This window comes from Acipenser ruthenus, chromosome 12 (assembly GCF_902713425.1).
Source record: "Acipenser ruthenus chromosome 12, fAciRut3.2 maternal haplotype, whole genome shotgun sequence".
Taxonomy (NCBI): Eukaryota; Metazoa; Chordata; class Actinopteri; order Acipenseriformes; family Acipenseridae; genus Acipenser; species Acipenser ruthenus.
In genome coordinates, this window is record NC_081200.1 from 76180 (window position 1) to 96703 (window position 20524).

Genomic DNA, 20524 nt, shown 5'->3' on the forward strand with positions numbered 1-20524 from the left:
GCATGCAATATCAATGAACTATGTATATAACTGCATGCAATATCAATGAACTATGTATATAACTGCATGCAATATCAATGAACTACGTATATAACTGCATGCAATATCAATGAACTACGTATAGAACGGCATGCAATATCAACAGACTACGTATAGAACGGCATGCAATATCAATGAACTACGTATAGAACTGCATGCAATATCAATGAACTGCATATATACAACGGCATGCAATATCAATGGACTACGTATAGAACTGCATGCAATATCAACAGACTACGTATTGAACGGCATGCAATATCAATGAACTACGTATAGAACTGCATGCAATATCAATGAACTGCATATATAACTGCATGCAATATCAATGAACTATGTATATAACTGCAAGCAATATCAATGAACTATGTATATAACTGCATGCAATATCAATGAACTGCATATATATAACGGCATGCAATATCAATGGACTACGTATAGAACTGCATGCAATATCAATGAACTGCATATATATAACGGCATGCAATATCAATGGACTACGTATAGAACTGCATGCAATATCAATGAACTGCATATATATAACGGCATGCAATATCAATGGACTACGTATAGAACTGCATGCAATATCAATGAACTACGTATATAACTGCATGCAATATCACGACCAGCACATCATCAGTTATGTCAACTGCATGCATTTATTTTGTACCTAATATTTTGTATTCTAAATTATAATGTTGAACGCAGCAAGTTAGCAATATAATAGTCAATAAAATATTCTACTGTCAGTTTAAAGAATGAAATATCAACTTATCACTTACCTTTGTTAGAAAATACTGTACATACTGTCTATAAACAAACCTTAATGTGTAACATTTTAGTAATTACATTTTTGAAGGAGGAAAAACTCCTACCCATCACGTGATTTAAAACAAACAGAAACATTAATAAGCAAGTAACTCATCCCTTGCGTTTGATTTGCACCCCTCTGCTTTCCCATCTCTGCCCTTGTAACTAACCTGAAGGCTGTCTAATCTATTATGATCTAGGTGTCTTAAACCCTTAAACCAAGAGGCACTGAGGTAATGACTATTTATGCTTTGATGTACCGTAGTCGACAATAAGAATGAATCAATTCAAATGTCTGTGTTGTGGGAGTTTGTCCTAAACTACTGACCCTGATTTTCAAGTAGTGAGAGATAAAATGCTTAACAAATAGTAGCAGGTAGCCTTCACTTGCCCAGCAGTGTGATACCTGCATGTATAGTAGCAGGCAGCCTTCACTTGCCCAATGGTGTGTTAACTGCATGTAATTAATCTGCCCTGCTCCTTGCCTTTTTGTTTTTTGTGTCATACATTTTGACCAAAGCTCTCCTCAGACTGCAGAACAATGCTGATCCCAGTTTAATATATACCATTTCTCACATTTAAGGCACTTTCCTGACAAATCAGTAATACTTGGTGTGGCAGGATGGCTCGCAGTGGTGAGGTGTGGTGATGTCACGGACCAGGAAGTAACTGAATCACAACAATGGAGGGGCGGGTGAAACTGAACGCAACGGCGTTCAGCTGATTTTATTAATAAACAAAACAAAAGATTTAAACAAAACAACAAAACAGAAACCAAAGGGCACGAGGGCCAAACGAATAAACAGACAAACAAGTAAGTGTCGTGCTGGCTAATCCAGCATGTTTTAGCAATTGTTATATTCTGTCTCCTCTCTATCTCCCCGTACCTCCTCTCTGTACACTCAACCCTGCAGCACAGACAGCTGCAGGTTCTTATACTCTTATAGTTCTTAACTAGCTGTTAATTATCTTATTACCCCTCGGCCACAGTCTGCACGCGTTTGGTAAGGATGCGCGACTGTCAGCTAGTTAAATAATCAGTAGCTGATCAGCCACGCATCCTCACAGGGTTTTAAATTATAAATAATAACAAAAGACGCGGCGCTTTTAACTGCGCCGCAAACAAAAATACAAATAATAATAAATAGGGGCAGGACACTCCACCACACTTGGCCAGTTAACAAGAGACTGTGTGGCTTAAACAGTCAGACGGGTGAGTGGTTTCTTTAGTCCATCCAAAGAGCGAGCCAGGGAATGAATTCAGAAATGGAAATATGGCCAGAAATCGCAAACATTTTCCACTGTCCTTATCACTCCCTTAGCTACAGCTTGTCTGTATCAGAATAGACAGGCCTAAGGGTGTGGCTGTCCTATTTTCTCCTTGCTGCTAATATTTATAATCACCTTGAAAGCATCGTTTAGAAAGCTGCAGCCCCTGCTAGGATTTGAGTGTGTCTAGAGTGTAGCTGTGATCTGGGTTTTAAAAGTAATATAGAACAGAGGTCCGAACCCCTAAACCACCTGCTGTTCTGAGCTTTGCGGTGCATATTATAAAGCATGCTTTGTTCATACGGGCTCTTTTCTTTGAGCAGTGTGATCCAGGGGTGTTTTCTAGGTGTGCCATGAGAGTTCAGTGTCATCATGGTCCCCTGCATTAGAAATGTTACCCATGGTTTAGGAAATCTAGCTCTATAAAAGCTCAGTGCTATACAAACGTAACATTTCAAAATAGAGATCAACTTGTATTTATTCTACAATGGCAGAAGACATTTCCAAGATGAAATCCCAGATTAGTGGTAATCCGGGTCTGTGAAACTATCAATGTATGGAGGATCCTTTTTCTGTACCTTGCCATTTTCGTTAGATACAACATCAGCTAACTGGAATGAGTCCAATGATTGCAATGTGTTTATAGAATGCAAGCACACTAATGGAAGCATTGAGAGATAAAAGGAGCATTTGCTGGTATTCATATGTGCAGTACTTGTGTTCAAACAGAACCATTAAGTCAAAAGAGACCTAAAGGGAGATTAATGTCTCCCATTAGGTGTTCTCATGCACGAAATCCAGAATCAAAGACCAAAACAAACAAGACTTTCTTCCTCAAGCTAAAACTCTTCAAAGGCTGCATTAACCTTCAGGAGTTTGTAACTTTCCCCACTAATGGTAACCCAGACAACATTAGAGGATAGGCCAGTGTGTAAGCAAACATACTGTAATAACTGGCATTCATAATATAGACATTGAAGCAGGGTTCCAATCAACCTGTATCCACTTGTAAACTATCGGAAAGAACACTTTATTTGACAGTTTATTTGCATTTGTTCAGTCTTCATTGTTAGTTTATAAACAGTTTACTAACAAATTAAATAATGTTGCATACATTGTAACATTTCAATAAACTAATACAAAGGGTCTGATAAAAATGCTCAGCAAACATCAGACTCCTAGGGAGGTCAGTACATTTCCTCTAGATGTATTCCACTGATACAAAATAGACAAAACTCTTTTCTTTTGACTTTCACCTAATTTAATTAGGTGAAAGTGAAACTGGGTCAGCTCCTCTTTGTTCTTAATGTAATTTACAAACTTAGGAAATATGCTTTATAGTCAATAATGAAAACCGAGATAAAAGTGAGAGTCAATAGACAGTCAATAAAGTGATTATTTCAATAAGTCGGCTTGTTGCTTGCAATCAACCTGGGTGCAAGGAAAGTCCATATCTATGTTCCAAGCTTGTGGGCATTTGCTGAATTATTTCTGTGATAAAAACTTTATTTTTCAATTAGCAGTTTGTAGTGTTTGTACTGTCATGCCTGTAAATAAGCCTCAAACCTGTGAGCATAGTTTATCTTCACAATGTTTGATTGCAAAGTTCATGTTTTGCATGTTGGCCACACATGCAGACAGAACCTATGTGATGAGGACCATTCAATGTGATGAGGACCATGCAAACTCAAACCATTCAATGTGAAGTGCACCATGCAAACTCCAGTCCCCCACAGAACGGGCCAGGGAGCCTCTTTCTGTGGCTTGTCTTGTTAGAATCAAAGAGTATTAAAGAGCTGGTGAGGCCAGCAGGGTAGAATGGATGCAAAGACAATGTATTCCAGAGAAAGCCAGGCAGCTGCAGTAAAACTAGATTGACATCTCCATTGTGGAGCAACCTCTCTAAATAATTACAAAATTAATACAATTACATTTATACTACTATAATATTAAGACTACTGCTACTACTACTACTATTACTATTAATAATAATCCCAACTGCACTGCTGGAGAACAGTGCTTCAACATGGCTTTTATTAAAAGAACAGCTGCAGTTGGATCCCCAGGGCACTAGTGGGGTTATTTCCAACACAAACTTTGTGGATGAAAGCTGCTGATTTGTTCTGCTGCAACTTCACATGTTGATATTGTTAATACTCTTGTGGTTTGTCAAACTTGTACTTTACTTGAACAAAAGTTATTGTATTTCTTGCTCTTATTGTATTACTTGTATTGTAACGCTTGAAATGTTTTTGCTTACGATTGTAAGTCGCCCTGGATAAGGGCGTCTGCTAAGAAATAAATAATAATAATAATAATAATAATACTCTACATATAGTAATTCCCTAACCCTAACCCTAACCTTAACCCTAACCCTGTCCTCTTTGCATTGGTTTCTTTTCTCTTCACACACTCCCACAGTATGGAATTACTTCATTAACCTTCAACAGAACAGCCCGTGGAAGATAATCACTACAAAAAATAATGCCCCAGGTGTTCTTTTAAAGGTTTCAATGATTTTTCACAAACTAGGTTGATTTTTATAAACTGGAAGACATTTCTGAGTGTGCACTGTTATGAACTTGAATAGCAATCATGGATGTTAACCTCTCAATGACAGTGATAGTTCATCTAGCTTATTAACACATTAGCACATGTTCATTTTTAATGGTAAGTTAATGTATAGTAACACATTTATAAACCAGTACAAAAGGGCAGCTAAATCTGTTCACCAAACATCCGATTCCTACTGCAAGCTGCTTGTATCATTGCAACGTTACATTAGTCTACAGGCACGCTGAAACATGTTACTGTAGTAGTACAGTAGTACAGTTCCATTTTATTATACTTATTAGTTTATAAATAGGTTTGTTTATTAACTAGCCATTACAACGAAATAAACAGTTATTATATTAGTAAACTAGCTGTTAACAATTAACAAATAAAAAAAGTGCCAGTAAAATAAAGCATGACCATACTTGTCTTTCCTATTCGTGCCGTGCAATGAAAGCACCACACTTCAGAGGGAATGGAGTTTATAGGATTCTTTTTTACCAATAAAGGGAATCCTATGGTCCTGTTGCAATTAGGAAATGTGAATTAACCATGGGCTGAATCTAATTAAAAAACACTTCATTACTGCAATTTGAGACAAACATAACAAATAGCTCTATGTTAAGGGTAGGATGTGCCTTGACAACCTCATGTGGTTGGGCTATGGTGGACTCAAGAAGCAATTCAGTTTAACGTGTTAACTATGATAGGGCGTGGATAGGTGTTTCCTTGGATCTTTTACTCACATTACAACATGGCTGGGATGCCCCTTGTTGCAAAGCACTAAATCTAAGAAATGACTTCCTCCCCTAACCCAAGAATATATATATATATATATATATATATATATATATATATATATATATATATATATATATATATATATATATATATATCTGCTTGTTATGCAACATTATTAATAAGAGAACAGGCTTCACACTTACACAGGAACAGTGATCACTTCTTTAGTTATGTTCCAACCTGACAATCTCTTAGCACCAACTGTGGGAGAATTCTAATTGGCTGTGTTGGAATGAACATGCAGCTGATTGACGGAATATGAATTCTAATTGGCTGTGCTGGAATGAACTTTCAGCTGATTGGTGGAGTTTGAATTCTAATTGGTTGTGAATTTTTCAGAGGCCTTATATTCTGAATGGTCAGCTACATTCAAATTAGACCTGTTCCAAGCAGATCTGTAAAACAAGCTATTAATTTGCCTTCACTAATCCTTCCAGACTAATGTTTTATTTACCAACTCCCCCAGGAAATATCTATCCCCTTTGTATGGGACTATTAAAGACACACAGCTTTGCAAAGTAAGCAGCCCATGTACTGTGCGTGCTGTGTGAGCATCGACACACTATAAGAGTATTATTACAGACAGTATAATGTAGAAAGGCATTGTGCATTGTGGTGACGTGTTGTATTGGATTTCCTTTGACGTCAATGTATATATATATTCTCAAAACAAAGGGTGGTTGAGTGGAGAAGTCAATAGCCCTGCTACTCTGAAAAGGGCTTTGAAGGATGTCTTTCAGCCTGTCGGTCCCTGTTCGTTAGTGCGCTATTAACAGGAGAAATGTTGGAGTCAGTTACTTTAGAAAATTCAGCTACAGTCAATCATTCAAACCTACCCCCTTATCACACTGTGTGTGCCAGCTTCAAGACTATCAACCTCTCTCCCTCAGTATTTACTCTGAAAAGAATACTCTTTCACATCATGCCAAGGGTGCATAGCTATAAATCAGCATGCATTATGATTTTTTGAAATGTATGGTTCTGAAAGACGCAATGGATTGATGTCACCAGATAACCCATCTGTTTGTATTTCAGCCACAGAACAGGTACACCACTCAGCATCACATTGCTTTAAAATAAACAAAGCATTGTAGAACCTGTGATTAGTTATAGCAAAGCACTGTCAATGCAAATCTAGTGTGTACAGCTGTTAGCTGGAAAGCTGAATTCAGAAAACTTATCTTTATTTGATTATAGTTACCAAACCTGTGGCTCTCCAAGTGAGAACGTTTTAAATAAAATAAAATAAAATGGAGTAAGCTTTTATTTAGCATTTTTAGAAGATATTCTAAGATTATATTCCATTTCTTATGGGTTTTTTATTCTAAGAAATGTATGACCTTGGTGGGACATCACCTATAACTCAAACAAGGAAATGTGTTAAGAATTCTTTTCACTGATGACAACTGCTCAGTCATTTTAATATGTCAATTTATCAAAGTCAGATTGATTTATAACAGTAATCCAGGTTTCCAGAGATTGATGCTATTGAATTTCTAAAGGTGTATGAGGAGTAACATGCAAGCCTTCATTTATGATTCATTGTAATAGCAAAGTGCAGAACAATTTCACATTCCTGGTTTCCTCTGGCCAGCTTGAACCTCATGTCTAATAATACCTCATTGCATTAAAGACAGTAAGATGCAATGGCTAGTAAGATGCATTGTAATGGCTAATACAATGCCTGTATTTTTCACTTGTTTCTTAACCTGTAATTTAGTCCTATAGCTGGTTGATATGTCGGTATAGCCTCCACATGAAGCCACCTAATAAGCAATCATTAAACAATCATCCCATTGCATTACTTCAACCGTTTGAACTGCTCATCCCATTCTCATCCCATTACTATAAAGCACGTATTAGCAGATTAATAAACAGAATGCTGCAGATGGTGACTAAGATTTATTTGACCCTTACATCCCTGTGAATACGTATAACAGGATTTTAAAAGGACATTTTTTTCAATATCATTTAAAAAAACTCATAAGTATAAATACATTATTCAAGGCGAGACTAGAGTGTGTGAACTATGCATCAGCTGCAGAGTCACTTACAACAACATCTCACCTGAATGACAAAGCACAAGGAGGTTTTGTGACTTGCTCAAGGTCATATAGTGAATCAGTGACTGAGCTGGGATTTGAAGCGGGTACCTCCTGCTTACAAGTCCTTTTCTTTAACCACATCTTCCTGATTTACAGTGAGCATCAACCCCTGCAATAGAATCTACAGGAGGGTTTCTTTCTCCAAACTACAAACTTCTTGTAGGTCACAAATCCTCACTGCCTTCAGAAACTTGTGAACTGGTTGAATAAAACATGGTTTGATTCTGCATTGCTCAGGGTTGTAGCAGCTCGTCAATTTTTCATACACTTTGTGGACAGTTTTAACACTCTAGATGTTTCCTAGCATCTGTGCTGTGCAGCTCTTGTGCCAGTGCTCGGTATGTATTTATTAATTCTGCAACTTTATTATATGTTTGATGAACTCTTAATGTTACAACTTTCAAACCACTGTATGAGATCCACTAGTCCCTTACCATGTGTGCAATCAGGGACAGTTGAGACACCAGGTGGATATTGCTGCGTGCAATCTCTCAAATAAATGCTTTCTGATGTTGTTGGAGCATCCATTTTTTTTCTAAAACAGAATCCAGAATGTAATTTGTTGACTCTGTCATTATTCTTTAGATCATTTAGCTGGAGTGACTGCATGGACGTCTGGCGGTTCACGAGTGAATTGCAGGTTAGTCCTGTTGTTTGAACTCTCCCGTGAATTTCACAGGGCCCTTGCAATGGGGTCACTCTTATAGATTACCTCTGGCCATGCCGTCCTCCATCACTTCTCTGAAGAGGCTTGTGCTTAATGCATGTTTCAGATTGTGGTTTGTGTAAATGACTTTGCACAAGTGAAACCATCAGAGACCTAACAAATAACTCTGTAATTCTTTCAAATGACAGCGAGTTATTCTTGCAGAGGCTCAAGGTGACCCTCACAGCTCACTGTTTTAAAAACTTTTTATAAACACAAGGGCTGTGCAAACATTTCTAATGCTTTTTCTTCCGGTTCCTTTTTTACAGATCTTACGGATACTTTTAATACATTTCAAAAGTATTATATAAACTTCTAATTTGGTAAATGAATGAAGTGTTTCGTGAAATAGCTCTAAAGATCTGTGAACAGGGTCCATAGTTTCTGACAACCCATTTGCAATATATTGTTATCAGCAGGAAAGCCAATCAGGTGATGCACATTTACAGTATTTTTCAAATGAACTAAAAGGGTTTGGGAAATGGATATTTTCATTGAAGTATTCCAGCATTCAGTAAGCACAAGGGAACGTTTCCCACTGATCAAAGAATAGTTCATCACATAATATCTTATGGACTCACACGGACAGAGGAAACAGGCTTCCCTGTTTGGTTTCTAGTCTTCCCTTCAAGTAGCATTTGCTCTATAATTACATCCCAAGAGGATAGTTGTTTTATTTATGTATGTATTTATTTACAGCACATATTTTGCATTTATTATTATTAATTTCAATTTTGTGCCAGAAAATTTGATCTATCTGTGAAAATCTGTGTGGATTAAGCAGAATCAAAGAGAAATACCAATGTGTGAAAAAACTGCAGCAAAGCTGTGGGCTGAGAATGAACAGAAGGATTTGAGAATAATTCCTGGCAGGCAATTAACAAGATCACACAAGCAACCTGGAGGCGTGAAGGAATGCAGGCAGAATACCAAATATTCTAAAAAGAGAAATGCTCTATTACTTCACAAGATTAGGAAGCATCGTTTTAAACAAAAGCATATATATATATATATATATATATATATATATATATATATATATATATATATATATATATATATATATATATATATATATAATCAATACAACAAATCATATAATTATAATCAGAGCTGTGGGGCTGTTGTAGCTATTATAAAGTATATCTATTGCAAAACATGGATTATATTCATAAGAACATAAGAACATAAGAAACGAGAGGAGGCCATTCAGCCCATCTTGCTCGTTTGGTTGTTAGTAGCTTATTGATCCCAGAATCTCAGCAAGCAGCTTCTTGAAGGATCCCAGGGTGTCAGCTTCAACAACATTACTGGGGAGTTGGTTCCAGACCCTCACAATTCTCTGTGTAAAAAAGTGCCTTCTATTTTCTGTTCTGAATGCCCCTTTATCTAATCTCCATTTGTGACCCCTGGTCCTTGTTTCTTTTATCAGGTCAAAGAAGTCCCCTGGGTTGACATTGTCTATACCTTTTAGGATTTTGAATGTTTGAATCGGATCAGCGCGTAGTCTTCTTTGTTCAAGACTGAATAGATTCAATTCTTTTAGCCTGTCTGCATACGACATGTCTTTTAAACCCGGGATAATTCTGGTTGCTCTTCTTTGCACTCTTTCTAGTGCAGCAATATCCTTTTTGTAACAAGGCCATTGTTTCAACTACAATAAAATGCAGTCAAATGAAAGTTTAAATATTAAAGCCCTTTTAATCACTCATGTGCTTTATAACAACCTGAAGACGATATATCTGTGGTCCTAAAAGCAAAGTGATGTTCCAAATGAAAGATCTTAGATCCTCATCCACTGTGTCTAAATATTACTTCATCATTAATGTGATGGATTATTGACCACGGCGACAGTACAGTGTCCCACTTCATGAAATAATGTGACTTTATCTACAGGTAATGGCTGATGCAGAGGATACTGATGACATTATAGGCCCAGCCCACATGTTTTATGTGCATTTTGGTCTGGATCGCTTAGGCTGCTTGAAATGTCCATCACTGTTTAAAATGAGTTTCAGGATTCTGAAGTCCTGCTGGCTTTCAGGGGGCTTGTATCTGTGGCATGAGGAGGACCACTCCACTTAGAACTGTATCTACCTTTCCACACACAGTGTGTTTAATATCACAAGCTGTGTAAAGATGGGACATGCTCCCAGCTTGGATAGTTGTATTTTAAAGACTGCCTGAAGCAAGGCAGATGTAAAGTGATGAGACAAGGTTTTCCTTTATCAAGGGCACCCCTGGGAAGGGTCAGGATTCTAGCCCCCTGTTCAGATGCAGATCCTGAAACAATGGGGTTTGGGTATATATTTTAATATGTATTACAGATTAATTACTGTGTAATAAAGGTAATATAATAGTTGCCTTTAATGATCATGATCACACAATCTCATTTACTAGTACCTAGTGACTCTGATGATTGTTTTGTTCTACAAGCTGTCATAGAGTTATTGATGCTGCATATAAGAAAAAGGCAATGGAGATGCTTGTACTGCTCCACTCAGTGGTATAAGCAGCTTAGTCCTGTAGCAAGTGTGGCAAGTCAGACTGGTAAATAGGATGGAACTAAAGTTGTTTTAGTTTGATTCATTTTAAAATGCCAGCATTCGTTTATAACATGCATATCCCTCAGTAAAGAAACAGACAGACCGCACAGCATTGCTCTCCTTGGGTTTTTAGGCTGATCTCTGTTGTGTTTACTACAGCACAGCTGGACTGTGTCTGCTGGAGATGAAGTAATAGAAAGTGAAGCTCTCCTGCACAATGCATTTGCACATTCTTTGCGTAGATGATTTCAAAAGGAAGCAGCACAGGAATCAATTCCTCAGAACTAGAAGAAGCACTCTGTGTGTGACCATGATCTCCAGTAATAACATTTTACACCTGAAACCCATTTACCTTTCAGTGTCTTAAGGATTGAATTCAGAACACAATTTAACGATGAACTTGGTGTTCTGAAAAAATTATTTAGCATCTCTTCCTAAAGGACATCAGAAGAATAGAGTAAATGACTTGTTACCAACAAGACATATCCTCTGTACTACATATTACTGGAGAGAACTGTGAGTTTGCAGAATCAAGCACTACTACTACTAGCAAAGACTTCATTGTGCAAAGAGAGATCCCATTGTTCTATCTATCTATCTATCTATCTATCTATCTATCTATCTATCTATCTATCTATCTATCTATCTATAAAATATATCCCTGCTGCCTTGTGGCCATGGAATCACTTTTATCATCTCAACGTACAGCATATAAAAAGAGGCTTGATAAAGATTGGATAGGGACAGTAGCCTCGATGTTCCCATCCATCCTCTGTGCATTCAGACAGCTGGGAATTGCTCTATAACATGCAGTAAAATGAAAGCTTCTTATCTTACTGAGGTGTAGAGGTATCCTTCGCCATTCATCGCTATATACAAGCCAGCCTTCACTCCCTGTATCGCTACCACACGCAAGCCCACAGGGATCAGATTGAACAGAGCTGCAAGACAGAACACATTGCATTCAGCACAGGGATCAGATTGAACAGAGCTGCAGTGTAGTAGAGCTTCGCTAGGCAGGGTTCTCTGTCATTCTTAGTAATGCTTGTTGATCTCTTTAAACACTGGTATAGGTGCTCTCAGGAGGATTTGCACTCCCCTGCGGCACTTGGCTGGAGATGTTGTTTTTAAAGCTTCATAATTAACAGGTGCACAGTGATGGGACTTCTCCTGAAAAATGGTGAATTTTAACAGTGACAATGAAAGCAAATGGATTTCATTAATCACTCTATAGACCCCATGTGTCTTAAGCAGACAACCTGCCAATTAAACAATAAAAACTTCCAGGCGTTTTACTTACAGTGTTCATGTACTACTGAGCAAATGAAAGTGTGGTGTCTTTACATTAAGAATGTCATGGGATTGATTATTATATTCATATCTTTTATGAAATGTACAGTTCATCAGTTTGTTTCCAACTAGCAAGAACCTGACCCAGTCCTACAAGTAGAGTTAATGTACACAATTGAAAGAGGAGACACAAACATGAAAATACTTCTGGAAATGGCAAATAATTAATAATAAGTACAAAAACATATTGGTTTCATTTGATAAGTCACTGAGCTTTTCAAAACAGTCCAAGCACTTTCGATATGTGAGCAGCAGCACTTTAACTAGGGAAGGCTTCAAAACACCGACAAAGCCATTTGAAGCCAATTGTTCTTTAACAATTTTCACAGTATTTAAAAAAATACTGTGCTCCTTGAAGACTTGAGTTAATGCTTTGGAAAAACAAAAAACTCTTTCTCAAAACTGTTACTTTATTATTTTAATTAAGGGTTGGTATTCATGAAACAATTCATCGACTGTTTAAGAAAAACATGGACTGCTGCCTTAAACGATCCAGCACAGTAATTAAACAAGTGTGGGTTAAAAATTTGTGAACAGAGTCCAATGTATTCTAATAATGATGCTGTTCTTACTGTAATCACTGTTCTCATCACAGAGTCCAATGTATTCTAATAATGATGCTGTTCTTACTGTAATCACTGTTCTCATCACAGAGTCCAATGTATTCTAATAATGATGCTGTTCTTACTGTAATCACTGTTCTCATCACAGAGTCCAATGTATTCTAATAATGATGCTGTTCTTACTGTAATCACTGTTCTCATCACAGAGTCCAATGTATTCTAATAATGATGCTGTTCTTACTGTAATCACTGTTCTCATCACAGAGTCCAATGTATTCTAATAATGATGCTGTTCTTACTGTAATCACTGTTCTCATCACAGAGTCCAATGTATTCTAATAATGATGCTGTTCTTACTGTAATCACTGTTCTCATCCTTGTTCCCATCGATGGTGCCGTCGGGATGCATTTGCAGGAAGAATCCCTGCTGGCTGAATAACCGGGTGACAATACCTTTCAGCTGGGGTTCTGAAAGAAGAAAGCAAAGCATTAGAGTACCACGTGGATCACAAGCAGATCTGAAGATTTAGCGTCAGCCATTCACGTCTAATTCTGTAAAGAACTTGGACATGATTTCCTGCTGAATTCCTTACCAGCTCAAAGAAAGCTGCTGCTTGCAGTTCTTTCCAAACGGACTCTCTCCAGCAGCAGAACAAAGGGAGTGACTTACAGCTCCTCTGTACAGCTGGCCATCCTCACACTGGCAATCGATTCACCAGTCTGGGAATGGTCACATTCATCACAGGCTTTTAAAACCTTGATTATAAACAAACCACACACAGTATTTACAAATCTGCATGTGCAAAGCCCCTGCCCTGTCACAGGGCCATTCAAATATCTCCAAAACTCTCATTACCCAACAATGACACATATTTACTGGTAATTAGAGCTACACTGATATCCATCACAGGATGGATTACATATGCAACCTACATACTGTTAATGCATCACTTTGATACAAGTTGTAATCATTGTGAAGGCACTCAGGCTTGTGCACAATTGCACTATGGTCTGTAATAATTATACAAGCATTCATAAATCTGCACTGAGCACAATATACTAATTGCATGAGTCTTATTGTTTAACCTGCAATTACAGACAATAAAGACAATCAAGATATACATGCATGGGTATTGCAACCAACATCAGAATTGTGCCTCCTTGCCCATTGACTATCCACTGTCAGAGTTGTGTGCTTCTTAATGGTTTGATTCCCATGTCCCTGCCATGCTTAGTTTAGTGATGGACAGGAGACCAGAAACAGCCCATCCAAGGCAACATTGGTCAACACTGGGCAAGACCTCTAGTTCATTTTTGTAAGTGGCAAAAGGCTATACATTATTAAAACCTCTAACCAACTTCTTTAAATCAGGCAGCATGGCTTAAATAAAACGTATGTCACAAAGCGTCTATAACACATCAAATACACTGTATCACTAAAAAGTGCCTTTCAAAAAATACACGCTATACTGGGGGAGCAGTCAAGTAAAACCCATGTTAATTATTCTTTTTTTACCTTCACCAATCAAAGGTATTCGGTTTTGCTATAACAATACTGTACTGATTTATGCAGCACTTCTTACTGCTACAGCAAGTACGAAAGGAAGGAATATTCCAATACCAGAAAGTCAACTGCCACTAGAACGAACTGCAGCCATCTCGGCACTGCACACTGGATCACTGCCTGGGATAGCATGCATTCACCACAGTGAGGGACTTCTAATGAACTGTCCTCATCCTAAGTATTGGGGAAAATACATCCAGCAAAACTTGTTGTACACTGTTGATTGTGCCTGTGTTATTGCATGCATTCACTGATGTTCTTCAAATGTCACACTCCTCTGATGCTATTGTCACAAGTTACTTTCAACTCTACCTATCCTTCAGCTGTTTGCAAACTCCTTCAGGGCTGCTTGGATTTGCAGTCTGAATACAGACCCTCCAGTTAGGCAGCCTCTGTCCTCATGCCCCTTTTATGACTTGTATAATGCTATAGAACATGGGATGCTACTATAGAACATGGGAATAATACTGTTTGATGGTCTGCCTGCTTTTCTAATCGTGTTAGCATCCACATACTGACCTGCTCCAGCATTGATTCAATACAATTGCTCTCTTTCATTGAAGCATCTTGCAGTTTTTTAGGGGGAAGCATGCATATCCCTGCACTCTCTTCACCAGAGTTGCACAGTACAACTTAAACACATTGAATCATCTTTAACAAAGCAGTATTGGCCTGATTAATCCATTTTTACACTGAAGTCTGGCTCATGCCTGCATTTGTTTGCAATGTCCTGCTGCCATAGAGGGTGACTGTTGCCATCACTTTAGTTCGACTGGCAAGGAATTCCTTCATTGTGTTGGTGTCTACTCTGCTTCTCCTCAATACCCAGACACAATGCATGCCTGCCCACACAGTAGTGAGGCAAACTCTCTGCATTGTATAACAAGAACTACCCACGCTGTGGGATCTGTCTGATTGCTGATACCTGCCTCACTGCATACATGGTATTTATACATAGAAAGGATTTATTGTACAGAATCCATCCAGGAAACTATCTGTGTGTGTTTACAACAGACAGAGATTCAAAGGTGATATAAAAGATGCACTTATTACATTGTACACACAGATAATTGTGCCCAGTGTTTGTGTTCTTGGACACTACTACTCTGAGTACCTACCGGCAGGTGTTGTGTTGTGACTGCAGGGTTGCCTTCCTGTAAAAATCAGACCCATCTTAAACCTGGCCCAATGACAGCATGGAAAACCACAACACAGAAGGCTTAATGATGTGCACTTTAATAATTCTGCTTGATTTATATCAGTCTGTAAGGTAACTACTGTAGATGACAAGGTTCAAGTGCTGACAAATCAGCCTTTTCTATTGACGATTCAGTGACCTGGTAAAAGAGTAAAGCCAACTTTATCCTTTCATCAATTTGTTTTTTATAGATAGATAAAGGGACATTACTGGAGATGTGTCCTACAAATAAAATGCCTGCCATCGAAACATGCAAGTGGGTTATTCTCTGACATTTCAGCTGCTAAGGGGTCACTTTTTAATCAGTAACTGTGTGTGCTTTGATGCGTTTCAAAAAAACAAATGGAAGGAAATTGATACAAATTGATAAAAATAAAACACACATGATGATGTGGCTCAAGAGTAGCTTCATGATGCAACTGCCTTGACCACCATTGAGAAAAAATTAAAAATAATAGAAAGGTGGAAAACATATATATATATATATATATATATATATATATATATATATATATATATATATATATATATATATATATTCAAGTCAATTCTGGTAGGTTTCCATTGTACTGATCAAATCAGATCAATAGTGGTGATCAAGAAATGTCATCAAGTCATACATGCTGCAATAGTATTTCAAATCATGTATGTGCTATTTTATTAAACATTATAGCCTTTATATATGTATTATATATTAACTATGAGTAGATGATATTTTTTACAAAGTGTATAAAACACAGAAAATGGGTCTCCCTTGTGCAAAACAAATGCCCATAATGGCGCATTGTGAGCACTCTTTATCATATTCATGAACTCATGAGAGGAGCACCATCATACAGACACAAATGGGGATTGTTGATTTCAAAGAAAATGGCAGTTCAGTGAGGTTTTTAGATGGAGTTAAAAAAAACTTCCAATTTAACATTCTGTGGAGGAAGAAAAAAAAAGAGTGTGATGTCCAGAGAAAATCATCATGATCATGTTTACTGTTTCTATTGGAGAATCCTTTTGCAATGCTATTTCCAAATAGCATTGCAAAATAAAGAGTATTGTTCTGTATTCAGGCTAGAGCTACACCAAGTCTACAGCATTCATATCTAAAAGACTATTGCTGTGGCAAGAAGAGAGAAGTGTGGTTGAGTTTGTCAGCTGCAGTACCAGAGCATTCTTAACAGCCTAACTGAGCCCTCAGCAGTAGAATATTGTAAAAAAATAGTTTGCAGAACCATAAAGAGAAATACTGAGGTATAGAAACCGCTGTTCTTCTTTTTATTTTATTGCATCACGTAGAACCTGATCTTCTCAGGTAACATTTTCCCCCCAATATCTCAGAATGTTAAAACATTGGATTGTGATAATGGAATGCGTGAATGAAACAATTTCACTGAATACACTGCAGAGAATATGACATTGTTTGGAAGATAACACAGGAATGTGTCACTACATTGAGACCTACAGTATTCAAGATTTCATTCACACCTAGCTCAGTCTATGGAGGGACATTATTAACCAAGACGTCACTGGATAATACATGTATTAGATGATACACAGTGGCTGCTAACACATGTGTTACACGATATACAGTGACTGCTTGAACTCACATTGCCATAGTATGTATTGGTGCTAATTCTTGTTTGTTTGTTAAACGTTTGAATAAATACTTTAAAAAAGGCCTTACAATTGTCACAGAATATGTGATTTATTCAGGGGCCTCCCTCTAAATCAAAGGCAACTGTGGTCTGAAGATCGTCTAATAAATCTTCTCATAGACTGATTAGGGTGAGAGATGGAGTGGCTGATTAGCATGATGCAGACATTGATACTGTGCTACTGACCTAGCCTGCTCCTCTTATGTGCAACGTGCACTTGAAGGTTAGAGGAGGCATCTCATGGGAGAAAAGAAAAACACACAATCCGAAAGATCAGACAAATCAGGCGATGGTGGGCGGATTATTTACTAAAGCACTTAATGACATCAATGCTTGTGGTGGATTTCTCATCTTCCAATACAGACATTGCTATATAGTGCCCAGTCCTATTTGTGTATTTGCCAAGCAGTACTTACCCATTAGGATAATGAAGATACCAAGCAGACAATACTGATTAAGAAATGAGTGATTTACAGGAGTGATTTAAACTTGATCTGCAGTAATAAAATACTTTCAGTGTTCAAAAAGGCAGCACGTACATACAGGGCCCCATTTTAACAAATGAATTACAGTAGGTGCAAGCTAGTTCAGAGCTGAACTGACGTCTATTTAATTGCATTGATAGAAACCCTTACATATCAAAATGATGGTACCTGGGGATATTTGGGGGATTTTTTTGAAGCCCCTATTTTACTGAACATTAAACAGACTGGGTGATCTGCCCTGTAGTAATAATTGTATTAATACATATACAGAAAAAGCATGTATTCATTTGGCTGTTTGAAAGGGGAGTCTTCATATTAAGAAATTAATATTGGACAAGAATAATCTATATTAGAATATGAATATAGAAAAAGCACAAGAATAATCTATATTAGAATCTGAATATAGAAAATGCACAAGAATAATCTATATTAGAATATGAATATAGAAAATGCACACATTTGTGTAAACAGGGGGACTATCTTGTTTTTAGCAGTCAGTACGAAATAATAATAGCAATAATGTATTTCCATATAAATGCAAAGACCAATGTATCTGTCCAAGGTCCTGGAATAAGCACACTGAAATTTATTAGGAAGGTCTAATAATAATAATAATAATAATAATAATAATAATAATAATAATAATAATAATAATAATACAGGAGAAGAATATAGCGCTACTACAGCCCTGGATTGCTTTGTAAATACTAAGATAAGAGACGATTACAAGCGCAACACTGGTTATATGATTTTGCGATTCCCTTCAGAATTTACTTTCTAACAGTACAAGCGATCTGTTGCCTGCAGTGGAATCAAGGGTCGCGTCTCTGTGGTGGTCCTAAGAGTTTTGATATGGCATTTATTGGTTCAATCTGAATGATAACGCGTAGTGTTACTGACCTGCAGGTGGTCTCCGCCGGACTGGTTTTTTCTTGCCGCTGCAGAAGCGCACCTTGCTGAAAACGCTTAATACGTGTCTCCCACAAAGGTTTCGCCCATCTTTGCTGGGGCTCGGGCGGCGTTTGGAGGTTGAAACGCGGTCGCTGTTGGATTCCCTAGCCTGTCGTTTTTGTCGGATCAGGGAGCTGGCAAGTGCAGCTGCCATCTCCCCCACACTAAGCGCTAAACGCTGTTCTGAGAGTGGGCCGCAGCAACTGAGCAAATGCACCTCAGGAAAGAGGTCTGCGCTATCCGCTGGAATGTAATTTTAACGGTAGTGATACCGAGTCATGAAGATCACAGTGGAAGAAACAGTATTCATTTAGAGCCAACAGTAAGTCCACTAAATTGTCGTGATTGAGAGAACAACATTTCTTATCTCCAGGTATAGAGGAAAGCTTCAATTCAGGTGATGCTGTAACATCTGTAAAAGGAAAAAAACAATCGAATACTTTCCAGGAAAATCAAAGTGATCCTGATAATGTATCAAACGATTCAGAGCACTCCTGCCGGGTCTCCGCTCCTTCAAAGATATCACGGAAATGGCTTTACTTGTGTTTAGGACCGATAATAAGTACTATACAACTGCAATAGAAATAGAAAAAAAGGAAGAAAAATGTACTGCAGTAAAACAGAATCGCAGACAGTCACAGTCTAACATTCACTTGCTGAAATAGCTCGTCTCTTCACAGCACGGGTTTCCCAAGCGATTCAAACTGAGTGTTTTACAGAGCATCACAGATTAGCAGACTGACATGGCAGGGCTCATTTCTATTACGGAGCTCTTTCTATGTATTGCAGCCGGCATAGATACTTTAAGCCTTTCTCTCTGTTTGAAACTGGAATTCGTATCCAAAGTCCAGGGGTCTCCATAACTTTGTGCTTGTTTCTAAAAACTTCCAATTTCTTTATTAAAAGCAAAAACCCAATCGAGACGCGGTAGAAACGCCGCAGCCTCGCACGCCCAGCAAATTCAGTGGCTCTCTCGGCAGGGCAATCTCAGGGAAGCTTCAACTGCTTTATCAGTGAATAAATTCCCAGCCAGTGGCACTGAGCACGTTCAAAATGATGGAGAAAAGATTTAGGTGCAGAAACAGCAACGTAGCGATTCCTTCATTCAAATTGATTAGCACTGTTATATAACCAAGTTAACAACATCAAACCTAAAATCTCTTTAAACAGAAACGTGTAATCCATAGTAACAAAGAGCGATGATTTTTTTCCAGAGCAGTTTGGTAGCCTTTTGGTCTGTGTTGCTCTCTCTCCTGGTTGCTCAGCCAGTGAATAGCTTGCAGCTCCCTGTATCTCTACGCAATCCTACGTGATTAAGGTTCGGATGAGGGATTCTCAGAGAGAGAGAGAGAGAGAGAGAGAGAGAGAGAGAGAGAGAGAGAGGGCGGGCATACGAACCGCAGCTCACATCTGTCCCTCTACATTAAATCAGTCTGTCTGTCTGTCTTTGCCTCCTCATAAACTGTCACTCTATAAGAGTGGAGATTTGGCTGCTGAAAGTACATCTGAGTGGGTTATTCAATCCAATTCTGCAAAACGAAATGTTATGCAACTGATTCCAAATAAACTTCCTTATCAATTGTGTACATATTTAGTTACTGATTCACCCTGTTTACTATATTCCATAAGTTTATATGTTCAAAATATGTCTTTTTTTAAAAGACGTATTTATAAAAACAGTACTATATTCTGGGTGTATTAGTACTACACACACACACACAGGTATGTGTGTGTGTGTGTGTGTGTGTGTGTGTGTGTGTGTGTGTGTGTGTGTGTGTGTGTGTGGTATTTATTTGATAAACCTTTTATTATAATAATTATTATTAATATTAAATATTAAATGATTACTAATTGAAATGTGATATATATATATGCCAGATTTCTAATATGAATTAAATCATGGAAACGTGATTCCATTGTTTATTTTCCTCTGAG

General features: G+C 37.8%; 1 protein-coding gene across 5 annotated transcripts in view; it reads right to left on the reverse strand.

The window, feature by feature from the left end:
- Window positions 1-20524, reverse strand: part of LOC117417072 (fibroblast growth factor 12) — a 38740-nt gene that overhangs the window by 2953 nt on the left and 15263 nt on the right. For 2 of the 5 annotated variants that reach the window (XM_034028792.3, XM_034028794.3), the window contains exons 2-3: window positions 13100-13210; window positions 11667-11770 (exon numbers count right to left, since the gene is read on the reverse strand). In XM_034028792.3, coding sequence (XP_033884683.1) covers window positions 11667-11770; window positions 13100-13210 — 215 coding nt within the window. Of the gene's footprint in view, window positions 1-11666; window positions 11771-13099; window positions 13211-13335; window positions 13360-17339; window positions 17391-18538; window positions 19876-20524 lie in introns of those variants that run through there. The other 3 variants (XM_034028789.3, XM_034028791.3, XM_059034220.1) reach the window with 3 other exon arrangements.